The sequence below is a fragment of the Oncorhynchus mykiss genome, chromosome 30, assembly GCF_057628025.1.
Source record: "Oncorhynchus mykiss isolate SJ-2025 chromosome 30, ASM5762802v1, whole genome shotgun sequence".
NCBI classification, from domain to species: domain Eukaryota; kingdom Metazoa; phylum Chordata; class Actinopteri; order Salmoniformes; family Salmonidae; genus Oncorhynchus; species Oncorhynchus mykiss.
The window spans coordinates 24,922,184-24,943,233 of record NC_143051.1 but is presented as its reverse complement, the minus strand read 5'-3'; the positions used below and the strand labels follow the sequence as shown (position 1 = coordinate 24,943,233).

The 21,050-nt window shown below is 42.2% G+C and overlaps 2 protein-coding genes across 4 annotated transcripts in view; one reads left to right on the top strand and one right to left on the bottom strand.

The window, feature by feature from the left end:
- LOC110489411 (protein lin-28 homolog A) overlaps positions 1-19,065 on the bottom strand; it is a 26,928-nt gene extending 7,863 nt beyond the window's left edge. The window contains exons 1-4 of the mRNA XM_036970890.2: positions 18,710-19,065; positions 15,641-15,702; positions 15,103-15,194; positions 3,329-3,504 (exon numbers count right to left, since the gene is read on the bottom strand). Coding sequence (XP_036826785.1) covers positions 3,329-3,406 — 78 coding nt within the window. The 5' untranslated portion in view covers positions 3,407-3,504; positions 15,103-15,194; positions 15,641-15,702; positions 18,710-19,065. The remainder of the gene's footprint in view (positions 1-3,328; positions 3,505-15,102; positions 15,195-15,640; positions 15,703-18,709) is intronic.
- On the top strand, positions 8,679-21,050 carry LOC110488163 (glycoprotein endo-alpha-1,2-mannosidase-like protein). 3 transcript variants are annotated; one of them, XM_021560252.3, is made up of 4 exons: positions 8,679-11,675; positions 11,883-11,992; positions 14,685-14,761; positions 18,717-21,050. In XM_021560252.3, the coding sequence occupies exons 1-4, from the start codon at positions 11,168-11,170 to the stop codon at positions 19,351-19,353; spliced, it is 1,332 nt and encodes a 443-aa protein (XP_021415927.1). In that variant the 5' UTR covers positions 8,679-11,167; the 3' UTR covers positions 19,354-21,050. The 3 variants fall into 3 exon arrangements, with proteins under 3 accessions (XP_021415927.1, XP_090084020.1, XP_090084019.1); XM_090227894.1 differs by having other exon boundaries at positions 10,299-11,675; positions 11,883-11,999; XM_090227893.1 differs by having other exon boundaries at positions 10,299-11,675; positions 11,883-12,011.

The window sequence follows — 21,050 nt, the reverse complement described above, 5'->3', positions numbered from 1 at the left end:
GCGGCATGAGAACTGTTCTAGGTGAGGGTAGAGCGAGAGCTTACTCTGTGAGGGAATGGTTCTAAGCCTATGAAGGACTGTGGAGAGCAGTTCTGAGACCAGATAGGGTGCCCTTCCTGTGCCTACACGGTGTGAATGTATTTCCCAGCCTGGTCAAGAAGCAGACACAAAAATAGGAATTAATTGCTTGTGCAAATAGCTGGTCCGCTTCACATGTTGTCTTCTGAGGTGATTACAGCTAAGAGCTGTTCCTTAATTGGGTTGTACATGCATACATCAATGTTCTGCATAGGTTTCAATACATCAATGGAAACATCCAGGCCCTCTCTCTCAGGGGCTAACCCCTCAGCCAATCCAGATTCCAGTCCCATTGACAGCCCTGTTAAAACATCAATGACTACTTACAACACCCCTCCCCCTTCAGAATGTGTGTGTGTGTGGACAGCGTTACCCCTCCCCCAAGATAGTCACAGCATTCCAAGCTCCAACCACCTCACCTTTCTCTCCACCACCACACACACACCAGCCAATAGACTCTCCAAAAGAACTACATCTGGTCAAGTCCCAGACTGATCACTGCTAAAGATGCTGGGAAATGGGGGTTAATTTTTGCTGGCCAAAGCTGGCCAAAGGCACATAAAGAATGGTTTCAAGAACATTTGTGTCCACCTTGAGAAAGACATTTCCTTGTCATTGTCACCCTTGATCCAGGGGCTCTGGAAAGGGAAGCTTGAATTTCGTGGCAACTTAGTTCTATCTTCTTCATGTGCTTTGCCAAGCTGCCTGAGCAGCGGTAGGTATGACACCAATTTGATACCATGAGTGTTCCAAATGTATAAGTCTAAAGAGCTCAATGTGAAGAATCATGCCTTGTTCAAGACCTTCCAGAGACACAGAAAGTGTCACTCATCATTATACTCTGCTCATAGAATTGTTTTGTTCAAGCCAATCTTAAAATGTTGTAGAGTAGCATTTGATAATGATGATGGGGAGAGGGCTGTGATGTGGAGGGTCAGTTTGCATGCCACCTGTCTTAACTCAGACACCCATCTCTCTTCTGGGGGGGTTGAAGTGATCATGGTGGGAAAGGAATCCAGGTCATGATGGCCTGACAACCTTCAGCATTCCTTCCTTCAGTACCAACCCCCGTCAGGAGCTGAACGGCCCGGAACTGTCCCCTGAACTCTCCTCTTTCAATCACCCCCCACACCTCTACCTCTCTCGACTGCTTTCTTGTGAATTAACACAGCTCTCAAGCTCTCCCTTTATCTCTCTGTTTCTTTCAATCTCATTCTCTCTCACACACAAATACACACTTATCCACACAATCACACACTCATAATAACCCAACACACACGCACTCTTAATCCCCCCCACACACACACACAATCTCTCCACCACACACTCTTCATTCACATATTAGCCAGATCATTCACAGATTAGTACAAGATCACAGCCAGCAGGATTTCCTCTCTGCTACATTGATAACAGCAGTCATTGTCCAGCAGCACCTACAGGCCCCCCCTATAAGGGCATAGGTGGATTAGGAGCAGGGTAATGTGGGAGTTTGAGAACTTTTTAAAAGGTGAATCACTAATTTTCTTCCTTTCGATTAAGCAATTTATGGTAACATGTAGCAGAGAAAATTGAGGTCAGGACTCAATTTTTACAGAGGGCGGAGGACTGGGGGTGGATGGGTTGGGGCTATGGGCAGAGGGGCTGGGTGGGTGGGAGTCAGGGTATGGCTAGTTTGGGGTGGGTGGGCTGCCATACGAGAGGCCAAGTCCCCTGATGTTTGAAGGCCTTTATAACAGGAAGCAGGGTTGGAGGGGGATTGAGAGGAACGAGCCTTGTTCTGTTTAGACTAACCCCTGTCGATCTCCGTTTAGACTAACCCCTGTCTCCCTGTCTACTCCTTCTAAATGCAATTGCTAATATTAGCACTTTCGGACCAAATCCCCATGTAAATCAATCTCCCCCGGTTAGCATGTTTTAAATGTCATGGCCCAACTCTACCTTGAAGTCCCTCAGAGCTCTACCTTAACTCAGGAAGGATAGAGGAGAAGGGAAGAGTCTCGGCCATTATGGTACTCAGCCCTGTTGATAATCTACAGGTTAAATTGATGAAACAACCCTGGATTCATTAGGTTGTCCTTCTGTTAGGATGCTTCGCATTCCATTCCATTTGAAACAAGATTAGATTTCCCCTCCTGTTTTACTAATTCCGAAAAGTTAGATAACACTTATTCCCCCAGGATTGACTGTCATTCATTATCAGCCTTTGTAACGTTTTAGGAAAACAAAAAATTGTCAATATTTTGTTTTATATTGAACCCGTTCTTTGTTATTTCAAAATCAATATTCTCATTCTCAGACCTTTCATTTTCTAGTAGGTTTATTAAAATAACAAATACAAACAATCTATTATTATGAAAAAGTATGATTTTTGTCGGTAAGTGTTTCATTCATTAGCTAGTTTTAGGGCAATATGAAAATCAATTTCCCTAAAGGCTACCATAATCTTGCAACACCTAATCAGAAACATAATCAGATTCAACAACTGATTGATTAAACCAAGCAGTTTTGTTCTTGGCTGTCTTATATGTTCCTTTCGAGAAGTTATTTCACATTATGTCACTTCTTGACAACAACATTAAGCTTCTTATTTTACAACTGATTTCAGTTGCCATCATGCAGGCTAGAAAGATGATGGGCCTTGGGTTCCAGTTATGAAATATCATCTGAACATCTTTATTTATGATGCTGGTTTTGATTTGGAAATATTAGCTACATAATAAGTTATAACTGAGTAATAAACTAATGTAGGCCTAATAAGAGTTTTTTAGTCTGTAAAAATAACTTATTAACCACACGCACTGCTGAAAAATAGGCCTACCTATTTTGGTAAAGGCTCAAACTAGAATCAGCTGACTATTTCAAGATAATGTTGTCAAATGTTTAAAATAAATTAAAAGCCCTATTGCCTCTTGCCTAATCTATGAAAACATGTAAACTATGAATTCGTTTTGAATGAGTGCAGGAAATGGATTTTTCAAGCACTATAAACAATGATAGATAGGCCTATATATTTGCATGATCGATCAATCTCTAATCATAAATTAAAACGCTGAAAATGCTAAATCACGGAGGGAAACGAATAATTACCTACCTTAACGAAAACATCACAAACGTGTGATATTTAAGTTTAAGACATACACTTGCACAAAAACGCGACAAGGGGGCATTTGGACCTGATTCGAGCTCGAGCCAGGCCTTGATGAACATCAACACCACATTCTTCGAGTCCCAGACCCACAATGGAGCTCACCTGATGAACGAATACATCGAGAGTCTCCTCGAGCGGTGTCCCATCTATGTTGGTCATGGACAGGAACCCGAAACCCATCCGGACGTTGAACCATTTACACACGCCGCTGCCACGAGACGAACCCAGATCCTCCTCCGATCCAGTGGCTTCCTCCTCTTCGTTCTTTGCACAGCCCCCTTTCGAGAGAAAAATAATGCCACTCAGTCAGTTTAGAAAATATAGATGTTTGAAATATATCATATCTTGTCAACAATCCTGGCAGGAAAACGAGTTGGGCCGGCTCTTACACTGATGTTTTTCAGAATCAGTGCCTTGAAGAAGGCATTTAATGGGTTGCGAAATGGGATAGAGCTAGAGAGCAGCGCAGCAAGCTAGGAACACATGGTTGTAAACACTGCTGATATTCGAAACAATGTCGATATATTATCCATACGATATACATTTTTTTATTTTGAAAAGCTGGAATATTAGACGGTCTCTTTTTCAAGTTGTTTCGAAATGGAAACGTATACGCTAATAGTGATAATAATATACATAATAAGTATTATACATAACAAGGCGATAATAATTATGCATTATTATAAATACTAATATGTGTAAAAAAAAAAAATATCATCAAAATTGATCAATTTAATAAATATAAACTTTTTAAACTGATCAATCATTATAATAATCCAGATTGTAACTTGTTGATTTACACGGTACAGGCCTAAATAATTCCCAAGCACACAAGGGATTGACTCTGATAATGTAGCCTAAATAAAAGTTTCATCCCATGAGGAGCCACGAGAACACAATATCTTTGAATATTTGAAGAAAAAAATATAGAAAATATTAATCTTGAATATTCAGTTACCAATGAAAAGTATAAAGCCAAAGGCATCACCTATAGTCATACTTTATCCCAAAACTTCACCGCAAGCACTGAAAACCATTCTTCCGTGAAAAGAGATAGTAGGTTCCAAATCGAAGAACAAATAATCACAACAACATTCTCAGGCAAAAGTGTTTCGGAGAATGTTCCTAATTTGAACACTGATGACAGTCCTACCTGTAAACTGCTGTTCGAAATAAGAGCCCATCCCTTTCCCGGGTATATTTTAATCCAGGTTTACCGTGTCCTCCTCTCCCAAATCCCCCTGCCCGGCCCTGTCCACCTCCAACCCTTCTCCACTCTACACAACACTTTCCCGCAAACGGTTCAATAACAAAGACGCAGAAGAGGAACGGGTCAGCAGTGGAGACAATCAAAGAGGGTTGGAGATACTTTCGCCCTGACAACCAGTGGTGTAAGACTGCTGGGAAGCATTTCTCAAAAGAATCCCCAAATCTGAAAGACAATGCAATGAAACCCAACCCACCCTCTTTTTTTTTTTGTCTCTTCTCATAAAGAGATCTTTCCATCGAATCCCCCCCAAAGATCTTCAAAGAACCTTTGGAACCATTAGAACAATTGCCTGTACCTTCTGCCATGGTTTGGGGGGTTCCTGGGTCTCCTACAACTCCAGAAGAATCAGACAATAAACGCTGGTTGTATCGTCAACAAGCCCGTTTTTCAGTAATCCCTCTTTGAAAAATATTGTATTTTCTTTCTCCTGGTCTCTTGTACAATATGGAGAGCGAGCCCCCTCTGACTCTCCTATACCTCTAATATCAACCCCCACCTTTTCGGTCCAGCCCATGTGATGCTCAATTGCGATCTTCTGGCTGATAAATTAGACATTCCACGGTGATAGGGCCCAAATTCACAGAGCGACCAATCAGTGGCAAGGACCACCTAACTGTTAGCAGCGGGGCCTTGAGCGAGCCCCACTCTTTTTCAGGACAGGAGAGAGCCACAACCCCCACACTGCCTGGAGCATTTGAATATGCATAGTCAGTCACTCATGTGCATGGTTTCACGGAAACCATCCAAATTAAACCTTGCTCTTCCACATTCCACACCATCATGTTTGAAGTTAAAACGAATTACATCTAAATCCAGAAGCAGAAATCAACCTATAGCTGTGTTCTGTTTAAGTTTGTTGCATTCACACAAAACACACTACAAACATCACATTAAAATACATATATAAACCAAACAGAACATAGGTCGATATCAGAAAAATACATTCAGCAAGGGACAGGAAAAAAACATGAACATTTAAAGTAGCTGATCTTGCAAAAAATATCCAGGATATGCCTACATGCATTCACCTTCGTTATTTCGTTTGAAACAATTTGAGCTAAGATATTTTGCTACTGTCATACATGTTTAGGACTACTATCGACCACACGCTGTAAACAAATAAATGAATGCGTATCTCTTGAGATATTCGTTCCACACAACCCTCCGGTGAAGGATGCTCATCATATACCATAACTTGCACGGTCTGTGAAAGGTCTTTTAATTGACTGATTTCCCTCAGAATCGCTGACGGATGCAGATAATGAATGTGAACGTAAACAGAGGGATTGTGTTGCCTTGTGTGAGAGGAGGGCCTATCTTTATAGGCAACACTTCTAGGCTATATGTAAAACCTGTCGGTCCCGGCACAGATTTGACACATATTGACACAGCTATTTATGGCCTCTGAAACCCAATGGTTCCGTGACGATGAGTCACCTTTACCGGATCTGCGCTCTAACTCAGCCATCTATGCTTTTCAGTGGGAACTGTCATGACATTGACAGTGCAGGTGTCATCCGGCTTTCCTTACAGCACTGACTATGCAGCATTAACTCAATAGGCTACAAGACTTCATTTGATACAAGGGAACCTCATCACCTGCACCCTCCTGCCTTACCCTTCTTCTTTACATGTGGGCCAACAAGACCACGTGTGACAGTCATTTTGGGATGGACATAGGATTCTCCATCTTACCAAACCATGAATCATCCTAGAGCATGACCTACCAAAGAGATATGTAGAGAGAGAGAGAGAGAGCGAGAAAGAGAAAGAAAGAGAGAGAGATATGGGGAGAGAAAAAGAGTGATAGAGAGAGCAAGAAGAAGAAAGAGGGAGTGTGGCAGATGGAGGGATCCAGGGACAGAGAGAAAGAGAGAAAGAGAGATGAAGAGCGAGAGGGGTTAGCTAATTAAAGCTAAATGACTGGTTTCATTCATATTCTCCTCTAATAATCCTCTGTCTCTCAGGCCAGGCTGCTACACTGCAGGCTTCTCTGGGTCACCATGGAGACGATGGGCCCTGGATCTGTCTGTCAGAGAACAAAGAGGGCTGGCCTTAAGGTGACCCGTGTCATACACTGGGGCTTAGTAATTACAATTCCTGGACACGTGCTCACTGGTCACACACACTGTAACCCCCCACCCAACTGCCACACACACACGCATGCTAGCAAACACACAAATGCGTACACCCACACCACCAGATGTTATGTAATAGTGACTGAAAGGGCTGGGGGGGTCTATGTGTTGACCATCATTCCTCTAACAGCAGGCAGGATATCTGTAAGATTATCTACAACCAGGCTGCAAGAGTCTATTGTGTTTATCTTTTGATGAGGATTCATTCATTTATTGTGTGTATGTTGTGTGGGGCATGAGGTGTACTGATCCATGTTTTCATATCAAGAACTGCTTTGAGTAGTTCACCTGTGAAACACACATGTTAGGGGCCTTGTGGTTGGTTGAATGAGAAAACAGCCCAGTGGCTCCATATGGTTTCAGCTGTCAGCTCCCCTCTCACCTTCCTCCCCCAGGGGGCAGAGCACTGATCAATAAGCTGATCCATCTATACCTGATCCATATATCATACTATGATGTTCTGTCAGATAGTCTTCTCTCCCACAAAAAAAACTAACATTTTGTTAGAAAAGATTGTGGCTTTTACATCTACTTTTTTCAATTACTGTGGTCAATTCTTTAGATGCACGTGGTCATAACTGATAACACTTGTCTTATGTTCAGAACCTTTGATTGAGCATTCATTGGAGTTAAACACTTCTTTCACCCATGAGTTATTCATGCAATGTCAACGTTTTTTGTGAAATACCATGAGAACATTTTCTTTAGTCACCAATGCATCAAATAATGATAGGCTCACTGTTTAGTTAATGCATGATACAATTTTCAAAACGGATATTTTTGAAATGCTGAATAGAAGGTATATAGCTATGTACCAGTATGTACCATTTTACAGCATAAAACAAATAAAATTGTATCCAATGTTAAGTTTGGAGCATGTTGAGAAAAATGTCTTACCGTTTCAGTAATCTTACTGTAAACAGCACATACATAGAATAAATCATAAGATATAGGGGTAGTATGGCATGTACTGTAAAGCAGAAGCCTACAGTAAAAAGGTATTGGGATAGCCTGTTATGCCAGTTCTGCCCCATGCAACATTGCACAAGAATCAACTTTTCTATGTGACCTGTTACTGTAACTGCTACAGTATCACCTCTCTCTCTCTGCTTGACAAAATCATCAGCTTACAGTGTATCAATGAAACTCAGATAATGAGTGGAATATACTGTAATTTACAACCCAAGTATTTCAGCAGTGCATTGTACACTACTGCACCATAATTTCAAATAGAAGCACATAGGGCAATGTGCAAAGAGGTACTCTATTATATTGAAGCACACTGGCTGATGGAGTATGATAATGATGTAGTATTTACAGCCACATCCATATTTGATTTGGTTTTACCTTCCAACTTAAATGTATGTAAATTGATACATTTATGATGTAAAAATATAGCATTTGACAATGTTTGGAAGTTCTTCAAATGTATACTAAACCAGGCACTATACAATTTTGGTTCAGTAGTTCAGTAGTATGATTACCCGTTTTTAACAATGAATAAAATGTATCTAGAGTGTTTGATTGGTTCATGTGTTGAAGTCAGTAACATGGAATAAGACTATTGGGGCTGTTGAGAGATCTTAAGGTGAGACAGTTTATCTCTAAGCCATCTGCTGAGGGAACCAATACATAAAACTACTGTGACACTGTCTGTTGGTTTTGCTGATTATCTGCCAAAAGGGGTTGAGCACAACGGTCCTAAAAAACAGTTCATTTTCACATAAGAATTTCAGATATTCACAGTCGTGTGTTTGAGTGTGTATGTGTGTGTGTCAGAGCAGATAACATTTCTAGCTCACATTTGACGATAAACGCTCAAATAGCATTTTTGTTCTCTGTTTTATTGTCTCATATACCGGATAGGTGCAGTGAAACGTGTTGTTTTACAAGGTCAGTAGTACGGCGCCCCTTGTGATATTTAGGATTAAGTGCATTGCTCAAGGGCATATCGACAGACTTGCGTATTCGAACCAGTTTCTTTTTGGTTACTTATCACTAGACTATTTCAGCACCTCGGACAGCTCTTATCGTTAAAGCGAACGCCCTAAAAACAAACCGTTAATGTTTTTTTTGAAAGTTCTATCTAGCCCGTCCACGAAGACTAGGCCTAGTATTCAGAAGAAGGATTCATTTATCAAGACACAACGTTGTATTTTTTCATATAAAGTCAATTCCAGAGCTACAACACGGGATTGATGATTTACTTCAAGGTTTCTCGAGCTATATCGTTATTCGACAACGAAAAGTGTCCATGATAAATTGTTCTCACAATTCAAACTCGTTTTAATGATACACGGAGTCCCCCTAGTGGTAACGGATGTATATGCATGCACACAGTGAGAGATGACATCTTTCTCCATCATCGCTAAAGACCACTGAACCTGTCACTTTCATTAATACCGTATGCCTCGGATGCTCACCAGTCATATTTCTCACATCAAGATTACTGTTAAACAATGTCTCTCTCATCCCACTAGATGTCACTCTGGTTCTGTTACAATTTTGCGGGGGCCTATACTGGATCGAGGCTTGTTTGAATGAAATAGATGGAGAGTTTATATTTTGATGCATGAAACCTAAAGACAAACTCATATACAAATCATAATGAAGACAATATCAACAGAATAACATAATGAAACAAATTTTGTTAGCTATATATGCGAATGATATTTGAATGATGGGTAAAATAAGAAGCCTTTACAAAATAAAATAAAAAAATAAAAATAAGAAGCCTTAGCCTATAAAAAGCAACACAAGCACAGTCAGGTTCCCTCCATAACAGAAAACCCTGACTGATTATTATGGAGAGAGGCTAGCTGTGCCAGTGGACTCGATCCGGGGAGAAGATCCTAGCCGTGGGTGTCCACTCCACTCCGGTTCCCAGTGCCCGCTGCCGGTGCTGCGGCCCTAATCTCACCGTGCGAGTGGGTATCTGCCTCCCAGTAGCTAATCCTGCCAGGCCTTCTAGCTCGTCCAAAATGATGTGGTGGGTGGCATCATCTTTCATCTCAACCATCAACTTCAAAGCTTCCACATATTTAAATGTTTTAATGTTTTCGACATCCTCAGCCCACGGATGCTTCGTGGAATTGGAAATATCCCGTGTGAAATGCAATAATGATCAAGGCGAAGTATTTCAAAGATTTACGATTCTGAGTTGTTTGCTTCTATCTTTATTGGTATGGAACAAAATAAATCATAAAAGTGCTCAAGGTGCCACACAAGAGCCCTTAGCCCTCTGTTATTTTATCTTTGTCATTGCTTTCACTCTCCACTACCATAAACTGACAAACTGTGTTCCACAGCCTGTAGCCATAGGCTATTTCATATAGCCAAAATCATACAAGTTTAATCTCTTTTGTGCAATAAATAGACGTCAATGTGTCCATATTGTAACATAAAGCCAACATAGCCTATAGTGTGAACAGCCAAATGATCCGTGAGAGAACGGATTTTCAAATAGGAGGATAGCAAGAGAATGCAACGTATCCTACTTCTTTCTACCCATAGATACTGAGTTAAAGTAACCATATATAGAGCAAACGAAGGCAAAAGCAATAATAGGCTACCCATTTGTTCCACGCGCGTTCTATTTTCCTCTCAGAACAGTGCGCGGGGTTAATCCATAGACAATAAAACCAGGGTTAATCCCACCCACCCTGCTCACCCCCGCAGCTTGGTGCTCAGCCACCCCTCCCCCTCTTCCTCCTGCTGAGTTTCGTGAGAAAACGATCCATTTAAAAACCGTCTGCCTAAAACCGAACGTCGACCAAGTCTACGGTTCTGGAGATGTGATGGATTCTAACGGGTTGTTCCCGGAAAAGCATGTTTAAATGCATAATCAAGGGAGACAAGAGACGGGATAAACAAGGGGTAGCGTTAGCAGGCGGGCGAGAGCAATTGCAGAAGACAAAGGTAACTGTGCTACGAACTATGTGATGAATTAACAGTCGAGAAGAACAATTGGGAGTGTGCAGGAGGCAGTTTGAAAAAAGCTCCAGAGATTGTCTTTTGAAATATGAACAGAGCGACATGCTTTTTTTGTCTCCATCTCTTGAGCTCTCGGTGGTCGGGAAGCATAACAACCCTAACATGACGATGCCCTGAAATGGTAATGACAGTCAGTCATTATGAGAAGCTAAACTGTAACTGTTAGAGACATATCTGCTCTTCATGGATATACAGGGAGAAAGGAGAGGTTCGGTTAAAAACACATTATCAGGAAAAATGATGGTTTGAGAGGCTATAGCTTAGATGTTTGAAGGGACATGTATTCGATTCTTTGCGTTCAAGTCGAAAATCGAACTCAAGCCACGAACGCTGGCACTCTGAAATCTATAACGAAACGCACAAGCCACTGCAGAGATTGAGTGGCTTTTCCCACATTTTTTTCTTGCTAAGTGTGTATACTTGAAGACTATAGGCTACATGTTGATGAAAGAGACTGACATAGATCTACTTATGATATAGTTTCAACGAAAGCACATAGCGGTCTATAGGCTACTTTCAGCACCTCGGACAGCGACCAAAATGACACGGCTGCGCAAGAAAGCTTTCATTGCACTTTTCTTATTCACTCTTTTCATCTTCGGGACCATGATGGGCCTCAGAACACTGAAACCCAGCGATGGCTTCTCAGACCTTGCCCCGGGGATGGGAGAGTTTGTGAGGGAAAGAGGAGGCGACCATCGACGGCCAGTCTCAAACGACATGGTAGTTTCCCCTGGTCAGTCCCATCTAGCCAGCGACACCAAAGTCGTCTTCACAAAATCCGACCGTGACTACAGTATATTCTACGACGTACAAATATTCTATTACCTGTGGTATGGCACCCCACAGATGGACGGTAAATATATTCACTGGGACCATGTGCTAGTGCCGCACTGGGACCCTAAGATCGCCCCCAGCCACGCCAAAGGAAGACATACTCCTCCAGAGGACATTGCGTCGAGTTTCTTCCCGGAGCTAGGACCATACAGTTCTAGAGACCCCTCCGTGCTGGAGTCACATATGTCGCAAATTGAAGCGGCTGCAGCAGGTGAGGGATTTTGGCACCACTAACCCCCCAAACTTAAATATTACCACCAAAAGGTGTCCTGAACATGATACTGTAACTCTCAAATATTGAAGTATTAAAGTAGCTTCACTTAAACTCCTCCATTCATCTGCACCAATTGTATGAAGGGTTGTTCTATCCTTATGTCAATATTTATACCAGAGACATCACTAACTGTTTCCGCCTCAGGTGTACTGGTTCTGTCCTGGTATCCACCTGGCATTGCAGACAACCATGGTGAGCCATGTGAAGACCTGGTGCCTGCTGTCATGGACGCTGCCCACAGACACAGCATCAAGGTAACTGGTGAGAGAACCGGTATGTTTTTACAATTTCTGGTGGTTTACTGAATTCATAAATGTCTGGCTGCATGGTTGGGGTCGATTCCATTCCAATTCAGTCAGTTGGAATTTCAGTTGACTTCCGGATTGGACTGAATTGAAATGGAATTCACCCCAACCATGGCTGGCTGGCAGTGATGATTGGTTGGTAGGTGCTTCCAGGTTTATGTTGTTCACTCAGATTGTGTAACAGTATGTCACAAGAGACTATGTTAACTCCGACCTCTGTTGTAGTAGTCTAAGTGAGTATCAGTCATGGCCTTTGAGCCTAGATAAAAACGTAGAAATATTCCTGCTACCAAAACTAAGTGAGCAGCCACAGTGTACGTCATGACTTCACTGTGTTCACTCGAAGACAGACGCAATGCATTTCATTTTTAGAGGGTGAAGTGTGGGATTTTGGAATGTATTTTCTATGTATAAAACCATCTGTTGTAGCCCACTTTCTTCCTCCATCTTGTATATTATTGACGTAGACAGAGAAAACACATTTCTTCAACAACCTCACGAGTCTTTGGGTGCTTCACAAGGTCCTCTGAAGGCAGACAAAAAAAATAATCAGGATTTTTAAACCGAGGGAAGACAGTTTCCATTTGACTTGGAAGAGTGACTCAGGGGACACGGTTCAAGCCCCTCTTATACTGCTTGACTTTCAGTCTATTGAAGCCAGTATAGATGTGCTGTACATTCATGCACGCACCCACACAAGGACACACTCACACAAACAGCATTGGCATAACTGGGGCTGACCATGCAGCCTGAGGCCTGTGTGCATGGCACGAGAGGGTCTTGCGCGGGTGCGGGCACGGGCACACACGGGCACACACACACACACACACACTTTATACAGCTGAGGAAAGAGCCTCGTTGAACAGCACATCAGCTCACCTTGCCACTCTGCCTCTGATTTCAAAACCAGCCACGACACAAACTGACAGCCCAGCTCGGTCGCTGCTGTGTCAAACACATTGTTGCCATGGAAACTGTTTATGAAGACCTTGCAGCCTCTTAAAAGAAAGAGAGCCAGAGAGAGGGAGTGGGTGTTCTTTCCTTTCTATCTAGCCCGCCACGCTCCGTCATTCATGGCTCGACTGTTCTATCAACTGTTGACGGTGAGGTGAAGTAGACCTTTTGCTATACAGCAGCTGAGGTAAACATCCTAGTTGTCAGGCAGTTTAAGATTGGTCCAATATATGTTTGTGCTGTCTCAACAATGACAGTAGGTGTTGGCTATACAGCACAAAGAGATCTGGGATCAGGCTCGTCTAATCCTGGGGTGAGAGAGGGCAGCTGCCACAGTCGTATTCATGTAATTTGGATCATACACAGTCATCTGTGTCACAGCAATCACAGCCATCTAAATGCTGAGAGACTCCCTGTTGATCCTTCAAGGTGTGGTGTATGAAATCTGGATCAGATCCAGGTCTCCCTTAAAGAAAATGTTTTTAAACCTCAAGCGATTTCATCCTGGTTTGATGTTTGATGTATAGACCTTATATGTATGCCATATGCTGTATGCTGTAAGGCCCCGGTATGGTTCATTGAAGGGTTGGCAGGTATTATCTCTCAGTTGCAGCAAAGACACAGAGTCACAGAGAGAAAAAGGCCTTAGGTAATACTTTAAAGTAGAGAGTATTATTGCCTTAAAGTAGAGAGCAGTATCCTGATTATTATCTCCAGCAGATAAAGTTCACTGCCGCGACACTGGAAGGAATACAACTCCAAAATCCCTTCTCTTTTCTTAAAAGAGGATGGAGGATCACTTGAGATCAAAGAGAGGGTGAGGTCCTGAGTTTGGATAATGGATATGATCGCTGGGAGCAAGGAGTGTCTGCTTCAGTGGTCCACTCTTCCTCATCCTCCTCGCTGCAGTCTCTTTCAATTTTCAAGAAACTAAAACTCAGTCCACATCCTGCTCCTCTCTCTAAAGTTAGCTCCTGGGACACGCTCTCTCGCTCGCACACACGTACACACACATCATTCTGTTTGATTGCTGATGTTACCTGGAACAATCCCTATGGGGCCCCAGAGTCAGAGAAGGAAGATTTATTTAAAGATGATCCACCAGCTAAGTGATCTCTGATTGGCTGATCCCAGCCCGGAGGCCTCTGACACACACTGTTCGCCTGGTCCCCAAAATAACTGTCATTCTGGATGGACACTGGGATGCATGAAATTTGAGTACCCACATATTGATTCTCTGAGCCTCAGGAAAAGGTTATCTATTTAAGGATGGATAAGCTAGTTGGAGGATACATGACGAAGCACATTGGTTTTACCAATAATGAAGCATTTCTGAAATCCATTTCCATTGTCCTCTAAGAGTTGCTGAATATTTCCGTCTGTTCATGTACCTTAGGATTATTTTACTATGCCAGTGATTTGAACAGTCAAACTCACAGATGGTGCTCACCACTCACCACACCTTACCAATTGAATTCTGAAGGCATTGCCATACTGCTTTTTAATACCAAAATCAAATGGCAATGTGCTGATATACTACTGAATGTTACTTCTTCCTTTACAGAACCGTGTTTACATTCAAGTGGTATAATAATGCTTCAAAGACCTTGAAAATGTGTATTGCAGAGAGTATTGTCCTCTTTATTAAGGGTTTATAATGATCCATATCCCTACTCTGTTCACACAGGTGGCGTTCCACATCCAGCCGTACAAGGGTCGGACCGACCTCAGCATGCATGATAACATCAAATACATCATTGACAAGTAGGTTGATCTTCCACTGTCCTATACATCCACATCTCCTCTTTTTCTCTTTCTCGCTCTCTAGATCATTGACAAGTAGATTGGCCTTCGACTGTTCTGTACATCTGCGTCCTCTAGCCAGCCACTCCACTTCTCATCTAACCTCCTTTCCTTTCCTTTCTCCACTTCTATCTCCACTCTCACTTCCCCCCATCGGTCTCTCTCTCCTCCCACTTCTCTCACTCGCTCTCCCCACTTCTCTCTCGCTGTCTCTCGCTCTCCCCACCTCTCTTCCTTTCGCTCTCTCTGCCTCTCTTTCTCAACATCACACTCATACAGATGAAGATTTTCTTTTCACTTACTTTAAGCCAAAGGTCAGAGCTCTGCTTTCCATATTAATGTCCAGTGTCATTGGAGGTCTGGGGATCTGGAGAAATCTGAGTCCTCTTCAGGTCTGAAGGAGGTAGAGAGAATGAAACTGCAAGTAGCCTTTGTCCTGATTGGATTACTTTCACTTTCATTATTAGAGTATTCATCTGAGGGCTTTAGACAATTGATAGTGCCACTAAAAGATGTGTACCTGTGGAAAAATGTATGAAAAGAGTTTGGCTATGGAACAGAACAGCAGTAGCCTGCAGGTCCCACATCTCTTTGCGCCGTCTTGCCAACTCCAATGGTCATTGTCAGGCCAAACATATTCATAACAACAACAATAGTAGAGGACAAACGTAGAGGGCAGAAAACGAATATGTGATTGTTTATCTAATGAGGCATGATAGTGATCCACCTAAACATTGTCCAAACATTGAGACACCCTCTGGGGTTGGGCGGTAGGGTTGGTGTATCGTTGTCAAGCTTACTGAACAGTGATGATTGTGATTGAGGACAAGTCTAGTATACCTTGTTTCCAGGGCGAGATGTTTCTGCCAACTTCTGCACAACCAACTGTGCTATCCATCTGCCTGAAAAGAAACCACAGAGAGAATGAGAAGGGAGGGGGGAGGGGATGCATTTCTATCATCTGATCTCTCCATCTACAATGTTCACACACTCCAAACTTGCTCTTGAAAATAATAGCACTATTCCACATAATAGCATTTTCTGTAGACATCTGACACTTCACCCAATTGAGAACGCTTCTGTTGGCAGAACCTGCTACTTTGTAACAAGTGTATATATCCTACTGTTCAAAAGTTTGGGGTCACTTAGAAATGTCCTTGTTTTTTAAATAAAAGCAAATTTTTTTGTCAATTATAATAACATTAATTTGATCAGAAATACAGTGTAGACATTGTTAATGTAATTTTTAATGGAATATCTACAGTTGAAGTCGGAAGTCTACATACAGATTAGCCAAATAAATTTAAACTCCGTTTTTCACAATTCCTGACATTTAATCCTAGTAAAAATTCACTGTCTTAGGTCAGTTAGGATCACAACTTTATTTTAAGAATGTGAAATGTCAGAATAATAGTAGAGAGAATGATTTATTTCAGCTTTCATTTCTTTCATCACATTCCCAGTGGGTCCGAAGTTTACATACACTCAATTACTATTTGGTAGCATTGCCTTTAAATTGTTTAACTTGGATCACACGTTTCGGATAGCCTTCCACAAGCTTCCCACAATAAGTTTGGTGAATTTTGTCCCATTCCTCCTGACAGAGCTGGTGTAACTGAGTCAGGTAGGCCTCTTTGCTCGTGCATGTTTTTTTTGTTCTGCCCACAAAATGTCTATGTGATTGAGGTTAGGGCTTTGTGATGGCCACTCCAATACCTTGACTTTGTTGTTCTTAAGCCATTTTCCCACAATTTTGGAAGTATGCTTGGGGTCATTGTCCATTTGGAAGACCCATTTGCGACAAAGCTTTAACTTCCTGACTGATGTCTTGAGATGTTGCTTCAATATATCCACATAATTATCCTGCCTCATGATGCCATCTATTTTGTGAAGTGCACCAGTCCCTCCTGCAGCAAAGCACCCCCACAACATGATGCTGCCACCCCCGTGCTTCACGGTTGGGATGCTGTTCTTCGGCTTGCAAGCCTCCCCCTTTTTCCTCCAAACATAACGATGGTCATTATGGCCAAACAGTTCTATTTTTGTTTCATCAGACCAGAGGACATCTCTCCAAAAAGTAAGATCTTTGTCCCCATGTGCAGTTTCAAACCGTAGTCTGGCTTTTTTATAGCGGGTTTGGAGCAGTGGCTTCTTCCTTGCTGAGCGGCCTTTCAGGTTATGTCAATATAGGACTCGTTTTACTGTGGATATAGATACTTTTGTACCTGTTTCCTCCAGCATCTTCACAAGGTCCTTTGCTGTTGTTCTGGGATTGATTTGCACTTTTCGCACCAAAGTACATTAATCTCTAGGAGACAGAACACGTCTCCTTCCTGAGTGGTATGATGGCTGTGTGGTCTCACGGTGTTTATACTTGCGTACTATTGTTTGTACAGATGAACGTGGTACCTTCAGGCATTTGGAAATTGCTCCAAAGGATGTATCAGACCAGGTCTTGGCTGATTTCTTTTGATTTTCCCATGATGTCAAGCGAAGAGCCACTGAGTTTGAAGGTAGGAATTGAAATACATCCACAGGTACACCTCCAATTGACTCAAATGATGTCAATTAGCATATCAGAAGCTTCTAAAGCCATGACATAATTTTCTGGACTTTTACAAGCTGTTTAAAGGCACAGTCAACTTAGTGTATGTAAACTTCTGACCCACTGGAATTGTGATACAGTGAAATAATCTGTCTGTAAACAATTGTTGGAAAAATTACTTGTGTCATGGACAAAGAAGATGTCCTAACCAACTTGCCAAAACTATAGTTTGTTAACAAGAAATGCAAAACACCAGTCTCAACGTCAACAGTGAAGAGGCAACTCCGGGATGCTGGCCTTCTAGGCAGAGCTGCAAAGAAAAAGCCATATCTCAGACTGGCCAATAAAAAGAAAAGATTAACATTGGCAAAAGAACACAGACACTGGACAAAGGAACTCTGCCTAGAAGTCCAGCATCCTGGAGTCGCCTCTTCACTGTTGATGTTGAGACTGGTGTTTTGCAGGTACTATTTAATGTAGCTGCCAGTTGAGAACTTGTGAGGCGTCTGTTTCTCAAACTAGACATGCTAATGTACTTGTCCTCTTGCTCAGTTATGCACCGGAGCCTCCCACTCCTCTTTCTATTTTGGTTAGAGCCAGTTTGCGCTGTTCTGTGAAGGGATTAGTACTCAGCGTTGTACGAGATCTTCAGTTTCTTGGCAATTTCTCGCATGGAATAGCCTTCATTTCTCAGAACAAGAATAGACTGACGAGTTTCAGAAAAAAGTTTTTGTTTCTGGCCATTTCGAGCCTGTAATCGAACCCACAAATGCTGATGCTCCAAATAATCAACTAGTCTTAAGAAGGCCACTTTTATTGCTTCTTTAATCAGCCCAACAGTTTTCAGCTGTGCTAAAATAATTGCAAACGGGGTTTCTAATGATCAATTAGCCTTTAAAATTATGAACTGGATTAGCTAACACAACGTGCCATTGGAACACAAGAGTGATGGTTGCTGATAATGGGCCTCTGTGCGCTTATGTAGATATTCCACTAAAACTCAGCCGTTTCCAGCTACAATAGTCATTTACAACATTAACCATGTCTACACTGTATTTCTGATCAATTTCATGTTATTTTAATGGACAAAAAAATTGTTTTTCTTTCAAAAACAAGGACATTTCTAAGTGACCCCAAACTTATGAACTGTAGTGTGTGTGTAATATATACATATATATATATATTTAAATTAAATAATATCTGACTGTGGTGGGTGCTACACATTGGAGGATTGGCTATCTATGCTAATGATAAGTTTATCTTCTTGCATGTTCACTTCTCTATAAAAATAAGTGTGATTTGCATGTATACTGCAATTCAGATTCTAGCTGCATATGTCAACATCAACTAAACTAAATATTTACCTCATAGGTACGGGAACCACGGCGCCTTCTACCGCTTCAGGTCGACTACAGGGCGGATCCTTCCTCTGTTCTATGTCTACGACTCCTACCTGACCTCGCCTGAAGCCTGGGCCGACCTGCTCCACCCCGCCGGCGCCCACACCCTCCGCGGCACGCCCTACGATGGTGTCTTCCTCGCCCTGGTTGTAGAGGAACGCCACAAACAAGAAATCCTGGCCGGTGGCTTCGACGGCATGTATACGTACTTCGCCTCCAACGGCTTCTCCTTCGGCTCCTCTCACCAGAACTGGAAGGCAGTTAAGGCCTTCTGTGATGGTAACAACCTGCTGTTTGTGCCCAGCGCCGGGCCAGGATACGTCGACACCGCAGTGAGGCCATGGAACAACCACAATACGAGGAACAGGGTCAACGGACGCTATTACGAGACTAGCCTGCAGGCGGCGTTGTCTGTGCGGCCGGAGATTGTGACCATCACGTCATTCAACGAGTGGCACGAGGGGACACAGATTGAGAAGGCGGTGCCTAGGAAGACGGTGTCGCGGCTGTATCTCGACTACCAGCCCCACCGGTCAGATCTGTACCTGGAACTCACCAGGAAGTGGGCCGAACACTTCAACAAGGAGAAAGACAAGTGGCTCATGTAGTGGACAGGACTCCTGACTGGACTGGGTTCGATGGGAATAACGCCTTTTGGGTGTGACTGGAGCAAGTAAAAATGAGGAGCTTTTCACACTACTGAGCTGAACCGGACCGAACCAAACCAAGCTGCATTGAGCGGGCCTGGTTAGTGGTTACACGTCCTCTATAGTTGCTGGAACCATGTTGGAAAGAAAAATAGCACATCCAGCACAGTTTGATTTGGGTCATGATAGTTTGAAAATGGTAGGAGTGGCCTCACTGCTGGGTATTCTGGGTCGATAGGAACTCCTCTATGGATTTATTTAGACAGTGAAGCTAAAACTTGCAAATTTGGCCATATTCTCCAGCATTTTGGATTTGAGATAAAATATTTCATATTAGGTGATAGTACAGAATGTCACCTTTTATTTGAGGGTATTTTCATACATATGTTTTACTGTTTAGAAATGAAATACCTTAATGTATCTAGTCAACCCGTTTGAATACCTTATTTTTTTCATAAGTATTTGGACAAATTCACTTATAGTGTATTAAAGTAGTCAAAGGTGTTGCATTTGGTCCCATATTCCTAGCACACAATGACTACATCAAGCTTATGACTCTACAAACTTGTTGGATGTATTTGCAGTTTGCGTTGGTTGTTTATCGGATTATGTTTTTCCCAATAGGAACTAAATGGTCATTATAAAATGGGTGGTTTGAGCCCTGAATGCTGATTGGTAGACAGCCATGGTATATCAGATTGTATACCACATGTATGACAAAACATTTATTTTTACTGCTCTAATGAAGTTGGTAACCAGTTTATAATAGCAATAAAGTACCTCGGGTTTGTGGTATATGGCCAATATACCACGGCTAAGGGTTGTATCCAGACACTCTGTGTTGCGTCGTTCATAAGAACAGCCCTTAGCTGTGGTATATTGACCATATACCACACCCCCTCATGCCTTATTGCTTAAATAATGTACTGGTGTCACTTTTATTGCTTCATTGTCCAAATAAATACAAAGGGGAGTGTATGCCTTTGACTGGAACAAATGGGACTGAGACTGCTCACACCATTGACTTAAGCCAGGTGGAATTGTTTCAATCAGAGGGCAAGATGGTGGTTCCACTATATTGCTTACACCCATACAATCCTATTACACTTATCCAACCCTCTCAGATCTTCCAAAGTGTCTAGGGTGAGAGGGCTAATGGTTGATTTGGGATTCAGGGTTACACTCATGATTTAACCTGTCTCTGTGTTCATCAACTCTTCTGTTCTCTCAAATGAACATTCCAGAGGACTTTTCATCACGATACCTGGTTTCTTTTTGAACATCTGAATATACAACAACGTTTAATCGGTTGGTTACCTCGACTTATGTAGGTGGCAAGAAACTGTCTGTTTTGAGTGACTTAAGTCTATTCCTTTCAAATTAGTTATGTTATGATGATTGCCACAGTAATGATAGAGCCATTGGGATCATGTAGTGTGGGTGAATTCTGTTGTGATGATAGAGCCATTGGGGTTGTGTAGTGTGGGTGAATTCTGTTGTGATGATAGAGCCATTGGGGTTGTGTAGTGTGGATGAATTCTGTTGTGATGATAGAGCCATTGGGGTTGTGTAGTGTGGGTGAGCTTTGAGACTTTCTGACTTATTCTTTCCTGTATTACTTTGAAATGGTGAAAAATAAATGTATTGTCTGTTTCCTA

Excerpts from the sequence above, each read along its gene's own strand:
- LOC110488163 (XM_021560252.3), top strand. The coding sequence starts at position 11,168 with ATGACACGGCTGCGCAAGAAAGCTTTCATTGCACTTTTCTTATTCACT. Across the intron at positions 11,676-11,882 it reads AATTGAAGCGGCTGCAGCAG|GTGTACTGGTTCTGTCCTGG; the intron begins GTGAGGGATTTT and ends TTTCCGCCTCAG. Across the intron at positions 14,762-18,716 it reads ATCAAATACATCATTGACAA|GTACGGGAACCACGGCGCCT; the intron begins GTAGGTTGATCT and ends TTTACCTCATAG.